At 40.6% G+C, this 21,223-nt stretch overlaps 1 protein-coding gene across 1 annotated transcript in view; it reads left to right on the forward strand.

Moving 5' to 3' along the window:
- Positions 1–21,223, forward strand: part of JADE3 (jade family PHD finger 3) — a 54,914-nt gene that overhangs the window by 13,067 nt on the left and 20,624 nt on the right. Inside the window, exons 2-5 of the mRNA XM_014960446.1 lie at positions 4,686–4,745; positions 5,924–6,006; positions 17,321–17,478; positions 19,349–19,539. Coding sequence (XP_014815932.1) covers positions 4,697–4,745; positions 5,924–6,006; positions 17,321–17,478; positions 19,349–19,539 — 481 coding nt within the window. The 5' untranslated portion in view covers positions 4,686–4,696. The remainder of the gene's footprint in view (positions 1–4,685; positions 4,746–5,923; positions 6,007–17,320; positions 17,479–19,348; positions 19,540–21,223) is intronic.

Here is a 21,223-nt window from a genome sequence, read left to right on the forward strand (position 1 = left end):
GGAGGAAAGGAGGCTGAGGGGGAGACCTTATTGCTCTCTACAACTGCCTGGAAGGAGGTTGTAGTGAGGTGAGGGTTGGTCTGTTCTCCTAAATAACAGGTAATAGGACAAGAGGAAAATGGCCTCAAGAAATGGTATGGGGAGGTTTAGATTGGATATTAGGGCTGACAAGCATTGGAACAGGCTGCCCAGGGAAGTGATTGAGTCACCGTCCCTGGAGATATTTAAAAGATGTGTTGACATGGTGCTTAGGGACATGGCTTAGTGGTGGCTTTGGCAGCGCTAGGTTAATGGTCGGGCTCGATGATCTTAAAGGTCTTTTCTAACCTAAATGATTTTATGATTTTTAGTTCTGCTTGTTTGGTTTGAGTTTTTGACATATGTGGGTTGCCCTTTCTTTCTACATTCAGCCCTTGGGGAGAGGAGTGTGTGTATTTATTTTATGGTTTTTTTCATTTCTTCACAGTCCTTTGAAAGCGATAAAATATAAATGAGATAGAAGAAGCAGGAATTGAGGCACAGGATTCCTTGGAGCGGGAGGTAAGGGAGACTATCTGTTTTCTTGTCATTGGCCAACCCAGCCCAAACCATGACAACTGTATTCAGTTTGGGCTCCTCACTTCAAGAAAGACATTGAGGTGCTGGAGTGGATCCAGAGAAGGGCAACAAAGCTGATGAAAGGTCTAGACCAGAAGCCTTATGAGGAGGGGCTGAGGGAGCTGGAGTTGTTTAGCCTGGAGGAAAGGAGGCTGAGGGGGAGACCTTATTGCTCTCTACAACTGCCTGGAAGGAGGTTGTAGTGAGGTGAGGGTTGGTCTGTTCTCCTAAATAACAGGTAATAGGACAAGAGGAAAATGGCCTCAAGAAATGGTATGGGGAGGTTTAGATTGGATATTAGGGCTGACAAGCATTGGAACAGGCTGCCCAGGGAAGTGATTGAGTCACCGTCCCTGGAGATATTTAAAAGATGTGTTGACATGGTGCTTAGGGACATGGCTTAGTGGTGGCTTTGGCAGCGCTAGGTTAATGGTCGGGCTCGATGATCTTAAAGGTCTTTTCTAACCTAAATGATTTTATGATTTTTAGTTCTGCTTGTTTGGTTTGAGTTTTTGACATATGTGGGTTGCCCTTTCTTTCTACATTCAGCCCTTGGGGAGAGGAGTGTGTGTATTTATTTTATGGTTTTTTTCATTTCTTCACAGTCCTTTGAAAGCGATAAAATATAAATGAGATAGAAGAAGCAGGAATTGAGGCACAGGATTGCTTGCAGCCTCCCTCTGGACCATATTGCCTGGATGATGGTATCGTTGTCTGAAACTGAGGAATGAACAGAAGGGTGCCAGACTGCTGTGGGGAACTGGGCTGAAGCATGGAAAGGCTGACATGGGTTTCCATGTTGTAGGGACTGGCTTTGCATCTCCTTTCTGAACTGAACGGCTGCTGATCCTTCCGCGTTCTGCAAAGACAGGTGAAGGAGTGAGACACGAGAGAGAGCTTTACCACAAAAGTGGTGTTTGCTTTGGGATCCCTCTGTAATGGCTAGGGAGCAGAAACGTTGTTAGTGGGCCTTTCTGATGAGCCCTCGTGCGTTGGGGTGGAAGTGAGCTGGGAGTCGTGGGGCAATCTCAATGTACGCAAGGGTGCAGCGAAGAAGTCTCCTATTTAACACAGAAGTGAGGCCCCCTGCAGAGGTGGTCCTGTTGGATGATGCTGAGGCTGTTACTCCTGACGAACTTGTAGCATGCTGGCCACTTTAATAATAACCTGTCTTACTGAACACAGTACGCCTGTGATTTGTTGTAGCTCTGTAGGCTCTTATTCATTGTGGTGGTTAATATTGCTGCAGAAAATCAGGCAGGAATCCAGCGTTATTACTATTTGGGGCTTTTACCCTGGGTGACTGCTTTTTCAGTCTGCTATGATTGAGGTGTAAATCTCTTGCCTGAGTTGCTACAAACCCATTTCTCAAATGCAATTTTTAATTTTATTTTTTAGTTTTGGTTTGGTGGTGGTTGTTTTTTTTTCCTCCTATGGAGTTGTTGACTGAGGTGTGCTTTCCACTCTGAAGTTTTTGTTACACTTGCCGTTTCTGTGTAAGCTGTCTTTGAAGTAGACATCTCCTCTGCTTTCCTCAGTTGTCCAGGCAGAAGTCCAGGCTTCCTGGGTGTTCCCTCCTGCAGTTGTCTCTCTTAACCTCGTGTTTGACCCTACTTTAATTGAATGTTCATGTTGTGCTCTGCAGATAGCAGTCTTTAGTACAGAGTTAAAAGGTTTTATTGCTGCATGTTTATATAGACTGTAAGAGATGAGAATCGCCTGCCATAAGCTTTCAGCACCTTTTAACAACTGCTCAAAAATTCATCTGAACGTAAAAACAAAGCAAGCAGCAAGCACTTTCATTTCTTGTGAAGAAATGGGAGCAAGGAATACTGCTCAGCAGTAGATGTGTCTTTTCAGCATCTCCCAAAAGGTCTTGTAACATGCCCAGTGGTCTGTAAGCCAGGGCTTTTGGGGACTGAAGACTGCCAGCAGAGAAGATGTTGCCAGGGGCATAACCTGCTCCTTTTTAGGGGTGATTGTATGCTCTGGGGTGTTGGGTTTGGCTGCTGTAGTACAGGCTCTCAAATAAGCGATATCATTTTATTTGCTTTTGATTAAAGTCCTTGCCTTTAAATTTCATGAGCTGGCAAGATGAAAGTCCTGTTCCGGTCCTCCTCTCACTACCCGGCAGTTAACGTCAAGTCTGGTGCCCCCAAAGCAGGCACAACAACAGGCCCTTCTGGCCCGAGTGTCTTCTACCTGTCAGACAGCTTTTGTCTAAGAGATTCCTGGAAGCCTCTTCATCTGGCCGGTGCCTACACACGTCACCTACATTGCTAGCTGGAAGTGAAGTTCTGGGTATTCTGTTTTTGATGTAGCTCTTCTGTTGGACGCTGGTCTTTGTACACAGCGTGGCTGCCTTGCCTCCCCCAGGATGCTTGAGCTGTGAGAAGGTGAATTGATGTGAAATTAATTGTTGTGTAACAGGAGTTTATAGCTTGCTGAAGTGATGCAAGTGACACCTTTTGATGTCCTATCCTGTTGACCGCTGTGTCTGCCTGTCCTTCCCCGGTTTAAATACCTGACTCAGAATTTCTGTAGCTACCTGCTTGAAAACTGCACGCATTGCTGCATTTTTCAACTTCAGGAGTGTGGGCAATGTCTTTTATAACAGATAGGTCAAAGGGATTGTTTTAAACTTTGAGTGATAATTGCACTTAGATTCAGTAAACTCAGTCTCTTAAATATAGAGGCTGCTGAAAATTTCCACATAACTAAACACTTGTGCTGCAAACAATTCAATTGCAATCTCTTCAAAGCCTCTGGACAGGCTTCTCTTATCTGGAAATCTTATTTGTCCTGTGGTCTTTGGATAATCTCAATACCCCTTGGACAGTAACTAACGTGGAGGGTTTATCAAATGGGATATTTAGCTGCGTTGCTTTTTTTTTTTAATGGCATGTGGTTTTGTTTAAGAAATGAAGCCGCTTACGTTTCAGGTGTGGCCAGGCTGGCACTTCTAATACTGCAGGCATTTCAGGTTCAGCTGTCTGTAACCTACTTGTGCCTGTCTTCTGCTTAAAAGAAAAAGAGAAAAAGTTGCTGTCTATTCTTGCATAATCATTTTTTACTACTTTTTCTTTATTGATTTACTCATTCAATCCATTAAAAAGAGAGGGGTGATTTTCATTTGCTGTTATTAGTTGTGAACTGTTATTGGTTCTTACTTAACAAATGTAACATTGAATATTATAGAATGGCAGAACTTAAAAGGAAGTATATGGGTTTCTGTTGGCACTTGTTTAAAATATATAGCCGACCACTATTTTGATTTTTTTTTTTTTTTTTTAAGTAGTGGTGCAGAATTTTCTTCTTCCCTATTCTCTGTATGCGTTACATGTTCAAATATCAATTTCAAAAAGCTCAGTACCATTTTTTTAATGGAACTAGTGCAGCACCGTGGAAGTATTTCTCAGCAATACCCTTGATCACTTCTGAAATTTCTGAAAACCACATTTCTTGTGAACTAAGTGGTGGTGCGATGATTTAAATAAAATGCCATCAGTCACCGTTTTCTGTGAATGTCCCCATTTAAAATCTGCCTTTTGTTTTGCAAGGATGCCTTGGGTTTATTTGCCTTTTTTTTTTTTTGAAGGTGAGTTACATTTCTAAATCCTTGCCTTGCTGTGCATCCACCTTATTTCCTGGCCTCCGCCCGTCTCTCAGCTAGCGACTGCCACCATGGCAACTCTTCCTCTGGCTGAACAGATGGGACATTGAGTCTCCTCGGAGAGCAGAGCGCCGCTCACGCCCTGCCGGGAATCAGCTCCTTTCTGCAAAATTTAAAGCCAGCTCTGCCCAGCAGAGGCACGCTGGTTTTGAGGGCGCTCAGTTTCACCAATAGCACTTCGGTCTAATAATTGCTCGCAGAAATTAAACAGTAGCGGCTGAACTGGGATTATTTCTGCGCCTGAAAGCTCTTCGATAATTGCTCGCAGAAATTAAACAGCGGCTGAGCTGGGATTATTTCTGCGCCTGAAAGCTCTTCAGACAAGCTTTGCCTTCAGTGCGAAGAGCTTGGTGTCAGCCAGCAGCCGGTGATTTTCTGGTAGAATGGTTGCCATCAACTTTTTTTTTCTCTTTAGGATGCGTCAGGATGAAACGCCACAGGCATCTAAGCACCAGTGACAGTTCAGACAATGAGAGTAAGTAATACCTACTAGTTTTTCTTTGGTCTATCACCCCCTTGTGGTTTCCTTCTGTGGTTTGAGGGCAAACCGTTTCACCTCTTATAATTAAAAAAAAAAAAAAAAAGTGTCTTGCTTGATTTCTTTTTGTGTTCTGTGGTCTTTGGTGTTCTGAATCCTGTTACGGGAGGGAAATGAGGCAAAGGATCCTGTAAACCTGGGAGGAGTTTTGCATCTACTTAGAATTTGAAGAGAAACTTGTATGTGTTTCCCTTTCAGAACTGGGAAAAAGAAATCTGTAATTTAAGAGAAATTTTACTGTCCAGTGTCCTATTTTATAGGTTTTGGTGTTTGTTTTTGTTTGTTTTTTTTATAAAAGACTCCTGTTGTCTCTTCATGTGCAGAGCCTCAACTTTAAAATTACTGGGGGTGGCAAGGTATTTGAGCATTTATGTGGTATTTATATATAAAATGGAGTTATAGCCAGTATATTGATTGTTATGTTATCTTATACTGGTTCTTGATCTATTCCACTATGGTCTGTTATACAAGTTAGTAAAGTTATATTGTAAACGTTCCTTGGCACACATCTGCCTGAGGTTGCACCTTCCCATTTTATCTGCAAAAAATCCCACCTGTATTGCAGGGTCTTGTTTGTTTCTTGTAAACCTGTGCCTATCTAATAACTCTATACATAATGATGATTCATTGTCATATTTGTTGCGAGTCATCAATGTATCCTGTACTGAAATAATGTTTTGCCAGAAATATCTAGACATCACACTACGATTTTTTTTCCATCTCCCATCAGCATGCTTTAGAATCATTGCTTTTTCTGCTCGTTGGTTGGTTTTTTTAGCACTTGCAAACTCTGTCCTGGGTGTTGCTTCTCCTTCCACTTTGTTAGAAAGGAAACGAAGGAAAGTGATCTGCCTGCTTGCTTCTGTTTACTCATGCTTGTATTGGGCAGAGCAGAATGTACCCATAAACTCAATGTGCTGCTGTTTTACAAAGAATGAGTGGAACAGGAGGAGCTGTGATCAAGCCTACAGACTGCCTAAAAGGTTTTTTTGCCCACATCTTGTCAAGAAGTTATGATAATTCAAGAGATTGGAGTGCCTTGTGTTTTATTGAAAAAATAAATCAATTGAAGCGATCTATAATGGTCCTTTTTATTTCTTTTTTTTTTTTTATAGGTCCTTCTACTTCCTTTTCTTCTTGTTCTAAATACAGGAGCAAGTCAAAAACACCAGCAAATGAACAAAAGAAACCTGCTGAGGTAAGAATCAGGGTTAAAGATTGGTCGCTGGTAGTTTTTTGTCATGTAGTTTTCATGTTTCTAAGCCTTGAAATTGTGAGATTTGAACTAGTGCCAGTGAGTCCATTTGTCACCTGTCAAATTCTCCGTGAAACTGTGTTTCCCCCACTGCGCGAGTATTATAGGAGCTCTTGTTTGATGTCCCAAAACGACTTATGGCATTTGCAGACAGCAACATGTAGTTCTTTTTTCCCCTGAAATTTAGTCTCATTTTGAAATTGAAAAAACTGGGATGGCCTTATGATTTGAGAGCACGCCACAGAAAGAAGTGTTTGGTCTGTATGGTATGAGAAGGATGCTTTATTTTAGCTTTAGGATATAATGGTGGGACACTGAAGTGGGCAGGGTATGTATGAACATGCTTATTCATCTTTTGCCACTTTCTCACTCTTGGCTTTTTACCCTCAATAAAGCTTTTTTACTCTGCCATTCCCACCTGTTAGGACTTCTAAACCCATCACCACTGTCACTGGATCTGTATCCACGAATTGAATAAACTGGCTTTTAATGCAGAGACCAATGCTCAAATCTCTCCTGTCAGCCATATCACTGGTAGCCCTTTTTGGGGAGGATTTGTTGGCTGCCTTCTCCAGATTTGATGCTTGCTTTCTTAAGGGCTGAAGCCGGATAATAACTGCAGATGGGAGAAATGTTTTATGTAGCTAATTCCCCTTACTTGCTATCACGTTCTCTCCTAATGAGTCCTTCAACGTGCTAGTACGACTGTTGATGCCTGAGGTTACTGAAAAAAAGACTGACAAAATCCACTTTGCTTCTCTAGAAATTAAAGCTGAGTTTGTCCCAGAAGTAATTTTGTGTACTATACCAGCAGCTTTTTACCTGTTTAGGTACTCCTGTGAGAGGATGCATAAACTATATATATTGTGCAGCAAAAGCTATTCAGCAAACATACTTGATGCTTCTTTTCTAAATGCTGCTGACTAGATGAGTTTGGTTTGGTAAGAACAAGGTAAATGTTAGAGAATATGTCCTTTCTTTGGAGGCATAATTTTTATCGCAAGTTAATTGAAGAAAAATCATTGATTCCTTTGAATCTTGCATGAATGTTTCAATAAAAGCAAAATTGGCCAGAACTAGCTACATAGTGTTACATTTACAGCCACCAAGAAGGTTAAGAAAAGATGTCTACTTTTTTTTTTTTTTTTTTTTTTTTTTTTTTTTTTTTTTTTTTTTTTTTTTTTTTTTTTTTTTTTTTTTTTACGTTTAAAATGTTGGTCTGAGGATTATGGTTCTGTAAGAATTTTTATCTTAAAACAGGTTGTGGCTGCTGGGGCTTGTACTTGTTGCTCATGTTTGCCTAGGCAGTAGCTTTGTTACCAGCCAAGCTGGGGAAATGGGAACTGAAACTCATACATTGCAGACTTGTTGCTGTTTCAAGTACACCTCAGTGCTAGTCCCTTACCAATCCCTTCTTTCTGCTCAGCCATCCAGCTTTCTTCTTGTACCTTTTCCTCTTAGGGATTGTCCTATTACTGGGGGGTTTTTTTGCCTTTGCTCCATGCTGTCTTTATGTGCCTATGTACATTATAATAAACAATAATTATGAAGATGTGGTCCATGTATATAGCATACAAGTGTTCTGTTTATGTAACTTCTAGGAATTAAACTGAGCAATGTTTTCATTTCCTCCTCTTGAGATCTTTGCTGCGCTCTACCTGTTCAAAGACAAAATCTTGAGTCCTTTAATGCTTGAAAATATGAAACTTTGAAGAATGAAATGTGAAATATACAGTTGGAAATAAGGAAATGTCTTTCATAACATCAACTTTCTAGTAATACTGGGATCTTTTTGTCATCTTTCATTTAAGGTCCCCCTCCCAGAAAAAAACAAACAAAAAAAACCCAAAAACGAAAAAGCCGGTGGGTGGGGTGTAGGGGGGGTGAAAGAAGAAATAAATCTCAAGCTTTAGAATATGCCCTCTTCTGGAGGAGTGTCCCAAGCACAATATTTAAAAGAACCTGAACGAAGTGCTCTGGGAAAGGGAATGGGAGGGAAAGTGACAGTAATAATCTCTACCGCTTGTACGTAAGACTCTTGGCTATCCTTCCAGTTTTTCCTTTCCTTCTGCTAGAAGAAAGCACTCCTTCCAACCCCTTGAAAAGCATATGTTGGAGAGTGTATTACATGAAATGCTGTTGTCAGCAGAGCATTGAAATTGATTATTTATGTACCAGGTGGTGACAAGAGTGTAAAGCAAAGACTGAAAGGAGACCCCACCGCTCACCCTTCCAAAAATCATGTTGTAATTCCACAAGTTTTTTGTAGTAATAGTTGCCTGATATATATTTGATGGAAATTTAAAATTCCAGGCTGACAGCATCCCTTTAGCAAGGGCTCTCTTTAACAAGTTGGCATTGCGCTCCTTTCATTCACCTCTGCTTGCCAGGCAGCAGGCTGTTTCTTGAGTTAGTGATGCAGAAAATCTAAAAGGTCAAAGTTATAAATAGCTGTTTGGGAATATTTTTGCTCATGGTCTTCATACATTAATTTTTTTTTTTTTCATACCAGTAAGCCTGGCTTTCTCAATTAAATTCCATGTGAATACATAGGCTTTTTTCCACTTCCGTAACCATCTCCAGCCCAACCCAAGTACCTGGGTTCTCTCTCCAAACAGAAGCTCGGTTTTGGTACTGTGACCAACAAGCAAGTTAGTGTATCTGTCACTTGCTTCACAGGACTTGTCTGTATGTGCCATGGTCCTCTGTGGTTGCCTATAAAAAATGATGAATGACTGCAGTTGAGGACTGCTCTGCCTTGAATTGCCTCCCAGGTGCCCCAGGTGTAGGGATGGTCTCAGTGGAGCCAGGTCCTCTGGAGTTACTGCGGGGCAAAGAGGTGCAGTGTTAGAGTGCAAAGTCAGGCTCTCGTTCTCCAGGCTTGCCTTACCTCAGGGGTTTACATCAATGCAGAAGGGATGTTGCTGGGTTGGACCTGTGGTCTGCTTAACCATTTGTCTCCCTGGAGAAGAAGATGAGAACAAGGCAAGCTTGTAACAATGCTTCTTCAGACCATGGTGTTTCTCTGCATAATTTCAAAAGCAAGACTGTGGCTCTTTCTTGGTGCTCCTCGTCTGGATTACAATCCACTACAAACTACTGAAATGGTGACTTAAAAATTCTGCTATCTGATTAGCTTTAGCATTTACTTTGAGTAAATAAATCGCGTTAAGGTTACAGGGACACCAGAAGTATCGGTCATAGCAGTTTTTCAGACCTTTATGATGATGTTGGCCGCATGCCATTTGTGGTGTTGCCCCTCATGGACTGAAACGTAGCCAGGAGGGGCTGGCAGGCCCGAGCAGTAGGCTGTGTGGGAGTAGCAGGGTAGGAGGCATTTGGATGTCTGGCTCAGCATGAAGCCTGTACTTTGCAGTTTCCTGTCTCCGTGGAAGCTGCAGCAGAAAATGGTGGCAGAGGAGTTGGAATCATTCTTGCAGGGAAAACCTATTAGCCGGACCCTACTGAATGACTGACCGTTTCTTTTCCCTTAGGCTAGTGGGGTCACAAAAGAGCGTAAGAGATCTTTATAACATTCAAGGTTATATATAGATTTTCATTTTTTTTATCCAATTTTCTGTCCCTCTTGAAACTGTAAAGGAGTTAAGTTAGCATTGTGCTTTTTTTTTTAACCCTTCACATATAAGATGCCAGTATTTTACCTCTCTTCGCAAATTGGGTTTTGAATCTCACAGCAATAGTAGTTTTTTAATCCCTTGTTGCTCATAGTGACAGCTGTGTTATCATGTGAAATGTAGCTTGTCTTCCACAAGTAAATGGTCTGCTTTCATTACTTCGGTATGTGAAACTTTTTTTTTAGTGGCATTTAACTGCCACATAAATCGTAGGTTTTGATCCCGGGGAGCACCCTGTAAGACTAGACGCTTGGCAGAAAATGGATTCTTTTTGCAGTTTGAAAGTGGTCGGTTTTGTCCTGTGAGCGAATGGGCAACGTGGTTAAATCATAATACTTTGCATGTACCCTGCTGTCCTGGTTTGAGCGACACGGGGCTAATTTCTCAGTAATTTTACTTTTCAATAAGGTCTCTTCTAATGCTTGGGAAAACTGCACTTTCAGAAGACTCTAGTGTCTGAATTTGTGAAAATATTTACTTCATAGCCAGCCATGGTATATGGTTTCAAGGTCTCAGTGTTTTCAGACTCACCAGGTGCAGGCGTGAGGAGAAGTGAGACCCAGGCGCTTGACCCAGGCTGGCCAACAGGATTATTTCATACCATGAACATCAACAGGGTTATTTCATACCAAGAATGTCACATTCAGTATAAATTAGAAAGTTTGCTGAGGAGTCCTCTGTCTTCGTTGATGGCTGTGATTTTGAGAACTTCTTGTCCAGGTGCCAGACCTCTGGGGCCTTCCCTTCGTCCCCAAGTAGCACTCACAGTGTCCCACATTTGCTGTCCACTGCTGGGAGTGCACAGCTTCCTATGGGTATAATTGCTGAGTATAATCCTTGTATATTTTTTATATGTGACCATGAAATGATAGAGTTCTCAATTCTTAGGGAAGCAAGGAGGGGAGCCAGCAGGACTGCCCTCATGGGCTCGCAGGGGGCAGACTTTGGTCTTTTCAAGAGCCTGCTCGACAGGCAGAAGAGTCCAGGAAGGCTGGACAGTTTTCAAGGAGAAAGTCTTAAAAGTGCAGGAGCAGGCCATCCCTGTGTGCTGTAAAGCAAGCCGTCTGTTAGGTTGATGGTTGGACTAGATGATCTTAAAGGTCTCTTCCAACCTAGATGATTCTATGATTCTATATTGGTATCGGGATCAATATTGCTCCTTTGGTATTACTAAGGTTAATTATTTAGTCTTATTCTATTAAATCTGTTTATATTTCAACCCTTGGGTTTCCTTATTTTTTTCTCTAATTCCCCCTCCCGGGTGGGGAGGGGTCATCAAATGATAGAATAATTTGTCTAAATGACAATAAATTATTGTGGGTTTGTCAAACCATAACAAACACAGAATAGTAGACTGTTAGCTTTATGGATGTGCTTACCTTAAAAAATTCTGAATTGACTTGGACGTGTGTACAGGCTTCTCAAGGCCTTTGTTGAATGTGCCTTGTGGGTTTCAATGACCTGCTCTTCAGCCTGCTTGGGTTAGTTGATAAAAAAATATAAATCTACAATATTTCTATGTAAGTCAGAGGTGCAAGCTCATTTGTTATTTTTAGGATCTATTTTTGCTTTGAGGTACTTAGGCAGTTTGAACTCTTCAGCAAGAGGTGACCCAAATGCATAAGGGTATGGAAAAACTTGCTCATGAAAAGGCTGCGCTGTTTTACCTTTGGAACTGAATGAGCAGCTGTAACAGTAAAATATGAATGGTCTGGAAACAGCGGAGGTAGAGCTTAAGTACTGTCCATCCTTGTGAGAGAAGAATTGGGAAGAAAAAGCGGGGGAAAATGAATGAGGCCAAAAGTTAGGAAATCTGTAGCAATTAAAAGGATATCCTTTTCATGCATCATGTAATTATACTATGAAGCTCATCTGCGACAGGAAGTTGTTGAGACTGAGAATTAAACAAGATTAAAAAAGGAATTGGACAGATGATAACGAGTACAGATTTTTCTAAATATCTGTATAAATTAATACCATTTAAAAAAATGATTGTTAGGATTAATCCAAAAACCTGAAGCTTATGTCTGATTAGCAACCAGAAGGAAACTTGACGTGTTCTTGCACATTCTTCTGGCTTATGAGAATACTGTCAGAGACATCATGCTAGGTAGGGTTGGTTTAGTAGCTGATTTCTTGGCTTTTCTTATGCCTGCAAAGGAGGCTAGGAAGATTCATGGTTACTTAAAAGAAAAGCACAATATTTCATTTCCTTGAGTCCTGGATAATCCATAAAAATAGTTTTAGGGAGTAGGGGTTCAAACATCAGGATTTACTGCAGTGCGTGTCCAAATTGTGTGGATGTTTGAGAACTACAGATTTATTGCTACACTTACTCCTGTCTGTCCCAGCTTTTTCAACATATCAAGCTTTTCAGTCCAGTCAGTATACATGCCTAGAACTGTAGCTTCATTTCCATTTTAAAATTACATTGCCTTTTATTTACTTTGCTGCCAAAAAACACTCCAGCCAACCAAAAAAAAAATCCACCCTGTTTTGAGTCTCCAGACTCTTCTCTAATAAGGTGCTTTAATTCAGATACTTCATGCCCAGATCGCAACATATTAATAAGAAAAATTATTCCTTTCCAGGATGAGCACACCAAATATTGTCCTTAGTGCTTCATCCTTTGTAAATGGGGAGTCTTTTGCACATACTGTGAAATGTCTATACAAAGATTAAACTGTGCTCAGATACTGTGTGGCTATATGACACTTGTGATTGGTCCTACCAAGATTTGCCTTTTGTTTTATTATTTACGAGGTGATTTTAGGTGTAAACTGCTGCTTTATAAGTGTGTTTAAATTTTGCTGAGGGTGTTCTACTTGAGAGCTACAATAGTAGAGTAAACTTTAAGGCCTCTGAATGCTTATGGGAATTTTAAAAAGTTCTGGGATCCTTTCAAAGGTGAATAAAAAAAAGATTTGACTCCAAACATGATGAAAAACTCTTGCGTAATTTACTTTAGGCTTTACAGAAAGGGCCCACTGTAGTTTGAGTGCCTGACATGAGGCATTTCAAAGTTAGCCCTCAAGATGGCTTGTGAAGGAGACCAAAAATCCAGGAAAACATGAGCTGTTTCACCTCTCTCTGGTTAAGAGAGCATATTGGCCCTCTTTCCACGCTGTTTTCTGTGAAAGATTCCTGAGAGTATACTCCTGCGGGGGGACAGGACAGAACATAGTAGTTTCCCTCCTGCCTTTTAAAAATCATGGCTGTGTGTTTCTGGAGCAGTGGGTCTTCTGGCTCCCTCAGCAGTGGACATGAGGATCTGAAACACGTGTTGCTGACTCGCTTGGGGCTCTGCTGGGAGCAGGGGAAGCCTTAGGACTGAAGCAGTTGGATGCAATCCAGCAGAAATCCTGCTCCAATTGTAACAACAGAGCCGTTAACTCAGAATTCCCTTAAACCTGTGAGGTGTGGTTCCCAGTCGTGGCCTAGGCACCTGTGACACACGACTTAGCCTTGTGGGGGTTTGTAAGCAGGTGGTCAAAATATCCAAAAAGCTCAGAGTGTCACAAGAAGAAATACTGGTTTTCTTTCCATTTTTAAGAGATGACACAATCTATTTGTTTTCTCTCACACATGCATTCGGGCAAGACAAGGTGAATGAGCAATGACATCAGTCGGTTTCAGTAGTGGCTTGCATGTGGTTATTGGAAAACATGTTTGACTTTTTCTCTTTTTTCTTTTTTTTTTTCTTTTTTTTTATTTTCTTCTCTCTTTTTTTTTTTTTAAATGGGGTTTTAGGTTTGCAATGGTCATGAGCAAAAGGTGTTTTGACAGTCTGTGCAGATCTGATGTTTGAATTGTTCAGCAAAGATGGGGTTCGTGGAATGCTCTTGTATTGTCAAGACCCACCCTCTTTCTTTGATGCTACTATTTTACTGTAATTCTCTATAGATTACTTGTATCCTCCCTGATATCTTTAGTGCATAAGGATACTTCACACAAAATAGTGTTGTCTGTTTCACGGGCTTGATTTGTTCACAGAGTAAGCACAGGAGCGTCCTGTGAGAAATATTACATATTGAATTTTCATTGAGTGCTTCCAGAAAGAGTTCGGGTTAAAGTCATAGACAGTGTTTGGTATAGCATTTATAAATGGATTCTAAGAAGTTAATTTTCTCTGGACATACTTTTCTGACATAACTTCCAAATTGGACTCAGAAGTCTGAAAAACAAATAAAACACATGAACCATATCTTTCCTTCTACAGCTCCATGATATCATTATTGTTTGGTGTATTAGTACCATGGGGGAGCAGAGCATCCTTATTTCTGGAGAATTTTTGTAGAATTTAGTCTTTAAAGGCTTTTGAGATGGCAGCATGTCTCTGTGGAGGTAACTAGGAAATTCTCATTGCCTCAGCAAATCCAGGTAGGCTTTTACTGCAATGCAAAAAGCTAATCTTGACCGAGGAACAAGATCTCCTCTTCTTGATTTAAGCCCCAGTTCTAAAGCATGAAATAACTATTAGAGTTTCTCAAAAAAACGCTTAAGATGTTGATGATGATGACATAAGAAAAAACACATTTTTCATTGACGTCATTCACTAAATGCTGCACGGATTTCAGCCAAAACTAAAAATTCCTGGCAGGAAAATGGAATGAGAAGTTTAGACGAAGCAGTCTTGTGTGGTAAGCAGGGCTAAAACTCATCTCTTCTTTCGTGCCTTCAATTGCTAAAAATATTTTTTTAAAAATCCCACTATCACACAGTAACTTCTGTGAATGCTTACAGCAGTGGGGAGTTTCCCACTTTGGTGTGCAGTGGTCCTGGCTCTGCTGGCTGCAATGGGTAAGGCTCTTCTCTGTTGTGGTAAAGACAGGCACAGCTACCTGAGTCTGCTCTTGAGGGGTGATTCCAGACAGGAATGTCTTATTAGCCTAGACTTGGCACGCTCATGTTTCAGGTCTTCTCACTATGTGTGATATTACAGATGATATTAAAATCAAGCCAAAGGGTTTTGTTTTATGTACGGTAAGAAATAGAACTGCTTTGGGGTGACTGAAAGATGACCACTGCACTTCATGGCCCAACTGTGGAAGTGAAGGGGGTCCTTGCCAGGAGGGGAGAGAGTACTTGCTGTGGAGCAGACTGGTTGTTGCTTTATGGATACAGTTAGTAAAGGAGCGATATTGTTTTTCAAATAAGTGTCCAAAAAGAAGCAACCTTGAGGAAAAGCTGGCTATCAATATCCTGGAGGCACGTGGCTACTCTTTGTTGATTAGTTCATAGCCTTGAGGCTAACTGCTGAAGTAAAATTCACTTGATTTGTCAGAAAACTCACTCTGGGTCCCCTGGGTGTTTTGGTTTGCTTCCACAACAAAGGAAATACAGAGTGAGTGTTCTCATACGTTGTCCTCTGAGAGTATTTTACTGTTGGAAGAACCTGCTTGGCCACATGTGAAGAAATGAAGAATGATGAGAGTTGGAGATTGTAATGATTCCAAGTGTCTGCAAGAAATACTGAATTGCACAGTTATCACAAGTGTAAATAGGCAACTCTTAGGAAATCTTCCTTGAGTTTTGGGGTTCCTTAAGGTTTCAACAGTGATGTTTATATTGGTTAAATCTTTGGCCTTCGGTGGTACCTCTCTTGTAAATTTTAGAATCTGAAGCAGAGAACTTAATATTGCTGTGTGGTGATGGTGTGGTCAGTACTGTATAACAGACAAAAACACAACAAAAAAGTCCATGCTCCAGGGGGTGTGTGCTCTAAAAATAGAGATGATACGGTTCACATACATAATGGATGATCAGAAGATGAATTTGCTGCTAAGCAATGTAGTTAGAATGCTGATGCCTTTAATAGCGTTTTTCATCTAGTGTTTAAAAAATAGTGGGTTTCATATGAAGCACTCCTATATTCTGTCAGTGGCTTAAAAAGTAGTTTGTAAAGCACTTACCTCAGATAAAGTTTGAGGAATATCTTTTCTGATAATTAAACCAGTCGTTGCACGTCTCATTTATTGGACTGGTTTTTGCTTCTGGAGTTCTTTGGAATTGTGCCTCATAATCCTGGTTCTGTACCTGTAACACAGAAAATGAAAATGCCTTTTAAGTGGCATAAATGATTTTACTGGTTTTTGGGTTTTTTTGGTGTGTACACATGCTGCTTTGAAAAAAATGGATGCTTGCAGTCTTAATGCTGTCACTGTTGTCATTCAGATTTTAATGCAGGCCTGTTAGGTACCTGAGGAGTTTTACACAGAAGACAACGGCAAACAGTCTGATCTGAACCAAAGCAGATAACACATCAGTAGCAAATAAGAGAGCCTTGAGGCTCTGATTTTGAGTTCCCTCGGTCAGCTTGCTCTCCCCGGAGCCCACGTAAGATGCAGTTGTAGGACATAAGGAAGTAACACCAATGTTCCAGGTCACCAGCAGCCTATTTCAATACCCGTTTTTAGCATAGAGCCATTTTTAATAATGTTTACTTGATGATTTCCAAGAACAGCTGAGAATTTTTGCAGTAGGCATAACCGGTCTGGTGCTGTCAAATTGAAAAGGGTACATGAAGATATTTGGCTCTGAGATATTTTATTACTCTTTGGCTATAAAACTGAATTAGTAAGAAGAGGGTTCAACCTGCCACAGCTTATTGCAGGGATATTTTCTGTTTCTTTTTATTGCCCTTTGAGGATTTGATTTCTTGTTATGATAATACAGTTAATTAGTTGTGATGTCTCCCTAACACCAAGCCGCAGTCACTGTTTTGCTTTTATGAATGTTAAACTGGTGCAATGTAGCAGTGGAAGAAAAAAAAAAACCCCACAAAGGATGCGTATGCCCTTTATTTAAATTGTATACACCTGTATTTGGCAGACATTGACATTAAGTGAGCTTTGAGATGACTGATAATCATGTTTGCATGCTCATAAAAACTTAATCTTCTTGAGCCAAGAGTGGAATGTTGTGGCTGGAGGTTTGTCACTGATGGGTTTGCTTTGTTTGACGTGGTGTTTTGTCGTATGGATTTGCTAAAGGATGCTGAGGCTGGGCTGTGTCGCTGTGCCTGCATCACTGGGTTTCAGGCACAGAGCAACCCGGGTCTCGTGTCTCAGCAAAGGCAGCTCTTCATCTTTGATCCCAGAGATCCCAACCAGTAAAACTTGAAGTGGCTTTAATAAATGAGCAAGTGCCTATACATCAGTTTCGCCATGGCAACTGTTCGTAGCCCATGATGAATATGACAGTTTAAAGTAGCTAAACTGAGTGAAAGAAAAGGATGTGCTACCTTGTATCTAAGTTGGGCTAAAGCCTACAGACTGGCAAGTAAAATAAGCTGTTTGAAAGTGATGTGGTGAGGAGCCTTAAATCAGATGCAGGCCTCTTTCCTCTCTCCCTGGTTGCCTGTAACAGCCTTCTTCCTTCAGATAAGCCTTCAGGCAGCAGCACGGTTTTGAGTTAGTGTAAACTCTGTTCTACTGCATCTGAAACACTGAGAGTTAATGATGTACATAATTTCAAATTGACTTGTTTGTGTGTTGGTACTGTTTAAAAAAAAAAAATCAAGGTATATGCATTGTTTCAGTGTTGATTAAGAAAAATACCTACGACTTCCTTTAGTTCAACACTCTTTCTCAAGCCACTCTTTCCCCTGGTGTTTCTTGCAGGTGTTCCGCAAGGATCTCATTAGTGCCATGAAACTACCAGATTCTCACCATGTTAACCCTGATGAATATTATATCTTTGCGGACACGTGGAAACAAGAATGGGAGAAAGGGGTTCAAGTTCCAGCCAGTCCAGAAACTATTCCACAGCCTTCTCTCAGGTACTGGTGATCAGACACAGATCATGTGTACAAAATGTCAACTTACAGAAGATGTAGTCTGAATGCAGTCGGCTTTTCTGTGTTGTTATATTTAAATCTCCAATCCAGCGACCTTCAGGCATGTTCTTAAACCAAACAAGTACCAATTTGCAAAACATTTCTGTGGCACTTTAGTCCAGATCTGGTTCTATCTCTACACTGTTAAAGTATCTACATTGTGATTTTTAAAGGGGGATCTTTTTTCCTGAGTCACACAGTGCTATGGATTAAAATCTGTTTTCTCATTTGAGTATGGCGAGTTTAATAAATTAAAAATAAACCTAAATCTTACAAGTGTTCCTTGAAAGGCTCCTCTATAAAGCATGAAGGTATAGAGCAGTAGGCACACAGTAGTTACTGATACCTGATAAAGTTACTTACTTCTCTGTGTAATTTTGGTTATTGTTGTCAAAGCTTTAACCCTTTCTGGTGTCTCTTGCCACATATAGCTGCTTAACATTCCAGAAGTTCAGTGATCTCAGTTTCAGGAGATGAATAAATAACCTTTTGTTCTCTCACACTGTGCTTAGACTAGGAAAACATAGCCCAGTAGTCCTGCAACCTTTCCTGGTGGAAATAGAGTGTGTTTCAACATAGAAATGTTATTGCCAGTGTGGTCTTCGAGACGAAGATAAATGAATTGTCCAGTGAAAGCGCTGATGCCAGCATAATTTAATTTCCACTGGGGCTATTGTCAGTACCAAGTTATTAAAAATAAATATATTGCATCTCATACCAGCAGTATTACATTAGAGGGAAAAATTGCTATAGATTTGGCTGGACCATAGAAAAGAAAAGCTCACAAGGGAATGAGAACGGAAAAATGAGCAAGGTGAAGGGGGGAGAGGAATGGCAGAAGAACATTGTTTGTGCTAACGCTGACAACCCACATTGTCCAGTAAGAATTATGAGGGATACTACTTGACTGCTGCCTACTCCTTTCTTTACTCCTCTTGCCTTATTTCCCACAGCTTTTCTTTTCTCCTTGTCCTGTGGAGGGTTAGCTCCAGAGAGCATGCAGAGCTGCTCACACATGGCACCGTTCCATTCAGTATCTCCCTGGCTTCCTTTCACATGCAGGGCCTCTTGCATTGAATTCAGAGAAAGATTGACTTTATCTAACTAAGGTTAGTCTTTCCATTCCCATAGGCTAGTTTACTAATCAAATGCTGAGTTTTATCTCTTAAATAATCAAAAGATTGAAAACACCAATATTTTTATTTCTTGCTTCCTGAATGGTTTTTAGCTGTTTTTTCCCCTTTACGTTTTTGCTTGGCATTAGAATGGTTCTTACATCACGAAAATAATACTCGTAACGTGGATAAAATGTCATTTATAAAATAAGGGCAGACTGTTTATCCCAAATGAAGAACAAGCATTTCTCCCCCTGCTACACACACTGCAGTAGAATAAATTAAGCTTTTGTGAAAAAGCTGGTATTTTCAAGAAATCAGTTGGCAAGGTTTCTTTCCATCATTTGAGAAGAATATGGAACAAAGATTGTAGAGGGTTTGTGCATAATACTTTCTGTGGGTTTCAGAAACACTTGCATCATCGTGCTAGTAGCATTTGTTAAATCGAAAATCATACGCACAGGCTTACATTTTAAAAAGGATTTTGTATATGTAGCGACATACAGTGCAGTAGCACATTTCATGTGAAGAAATGACACTTACAGCATCCTGTCTCCCTAGCCTGGCTACACTTACTGGCTAGTTTAAAATCTATGAAACACTAGGTTTCTTCACACTTACAGCAAATATTTAATGTCTTTCAAGGATGGCTCTTAAAAAGCTGTAACTCTCTATTTCTTTTTTAACTTTCACTCTAGGGTTGTAGCAGAAAAGGTGAAAGAAGTACTGTATACACGACCCAGAAAATACATCCACTGTTCCAGCCAAGAGCCCACAGAACCAGGTTACATCAACATTTTGGAATTGGCAGAATCTGTGTGTCGCTATGACTTGGATGACATGGACATCTTTTGGCTTCAGGAGCTAAATGAAGAGCTTACAGAAATGGGTAATTTCACAACATGTTCTAATTTTAAAAGCAGCAGTTAATTTCTGCTGCTAGAGTTGTAGTCTGCTGGGGGAGATATCTTAAAGATCGCTCAATGAGAATTGAATGGAAATGCTAAGAAAAACAGGAGGTAAAAATGCTTAAAATAATTATTTGCTCAATCTGTTAGTTTTATGTTTTACCTGTAGTGCCTAAAAACTTCTTCACATCCAAAATCATTTGCAACTTCTGCAGACTGAGGCAGGAGAGAAAAAGCCCACACCAGGTGGAGTTAATTTTAGGACTTCAAAAGTTAAAAATCTTGTGTAGGAAAAGCAGATGTTTCCATTTCTTAAACTTAAACATATTATTGCTACAAATTCAGAGTTTTGAGGAGCCTGCATGCTGGGTTCTTAACAGAGTAATTAAGTTTCACACATGTTAGCCCATTTAAAATCAGCGAAGTCAGCTCGCTTTCCGTGCAAGTTGTGAGTATGGAAAGGGGGAGTGAGCTATGGAAAATGATCTTGGAATTATCACTGGAATAACTGAGTTGTGGTGGAATAGTTTGTGTGGCTGGCATTCTTGTGTGGATGATTGCTGGTCCTTTAGGAAAGACAGGTGGGCAAAAGAGGGAGGTACTTGGCATCTCCTGGATTTGCTGTTTGCAAACAAGGAAGAACCTGTAGGGATATGACAACTGATGGTGGCATTTGCTGTGTGAAATGGTGGTGACTGAGATCCTGAGAGGAGTGAAGAAAGGAAGTAGCTTTCTGGTCCTGGACTTCAGGAGAGCAGGTTTCCACTTACTCAGGTAACTGGTAGGTAGGTCTGAAGAGTGGAAGTGCTGAGGATAGCCAGCAGGACTTTAAGGGCAGTCTTCTCTAAGCACAAGAAAGATCTATCCAGACATTCAGGAAAACAAGTAGATGTGTCAGGAGACCAGCTTGGTGAAGGAGGGAACTCATGACTGAGCTCCAGTGCCAAAGGATGTATGTAAGAGGTGTAGAAGCAAGGATGAGCTTTCCAGGCATACAGAGGTGCTGTTAGCAGAACCAAAGCTTTTCTGGAAGGTAGATCTCCATCTTTGGATGTTTTCAAGATCTGACTAGACATCTTTTGAGCAAACACCTTGTCTGGATTCACTGTTGACCGCTTGGAGCCAGTGATTAGGGCTTGGAGCCCTCTGGAAGTCTGTTCCCACCTGAATGATTCTGCAATTCTTCTAATTCAAGGAGTGAGAAAATAATCCAGGCATTGCAGAGAAAAGGTTAATAGCAGAAGACACTTTGTATCAGCAGTCATTTATCTTGTCCATCTCCCTCTTTGTCAGTTGCAACAAGGAATCCAAATTAGTAGCCATATTCTTCTGCATAGTCCAGCAGTTAAAAGGCTAGCCTCTGATATTTGTGTTCCATTAATATCCCAACCTTTGGAGGTCTGAGTGAATAGTGAACTATGGGCAGCAACATCATTTTTGACTGAGGATTTTGAGAGAATGCAGTTTGGAAATTTCTTGTAGCTGTGAACGTTGTAGGGTTTCTTATGCAATATATGTGTCCTGAAGCTGCAAGCTGAGGATGTCTCATAGCAAATTCTTTTTAAGTGGTTCTGCTTATGCTAAGTTTGATTAGTAGTAAGTATATGCAGCATGTGTAGTGTTCAAGTAATCAGATACTATGGATTGCCAACAATATATTTATCT

Source organism: Calidris pugnax, unplaced genomic scaffold (assembly GCF_001431845.1).
Source record: "Calidris pugnax isolate Ruff unplaced genomic scaffold, ASM143184v1 scaffold188, whole genome shotgun sequence".
Classification (NCBI taxonomy): domain Eukaryota; kingdom Metazoa; phylum Chordata; class Aves; order Charadriiformes; family Scolopacidae; genus Calidris; species Calidris pugnax.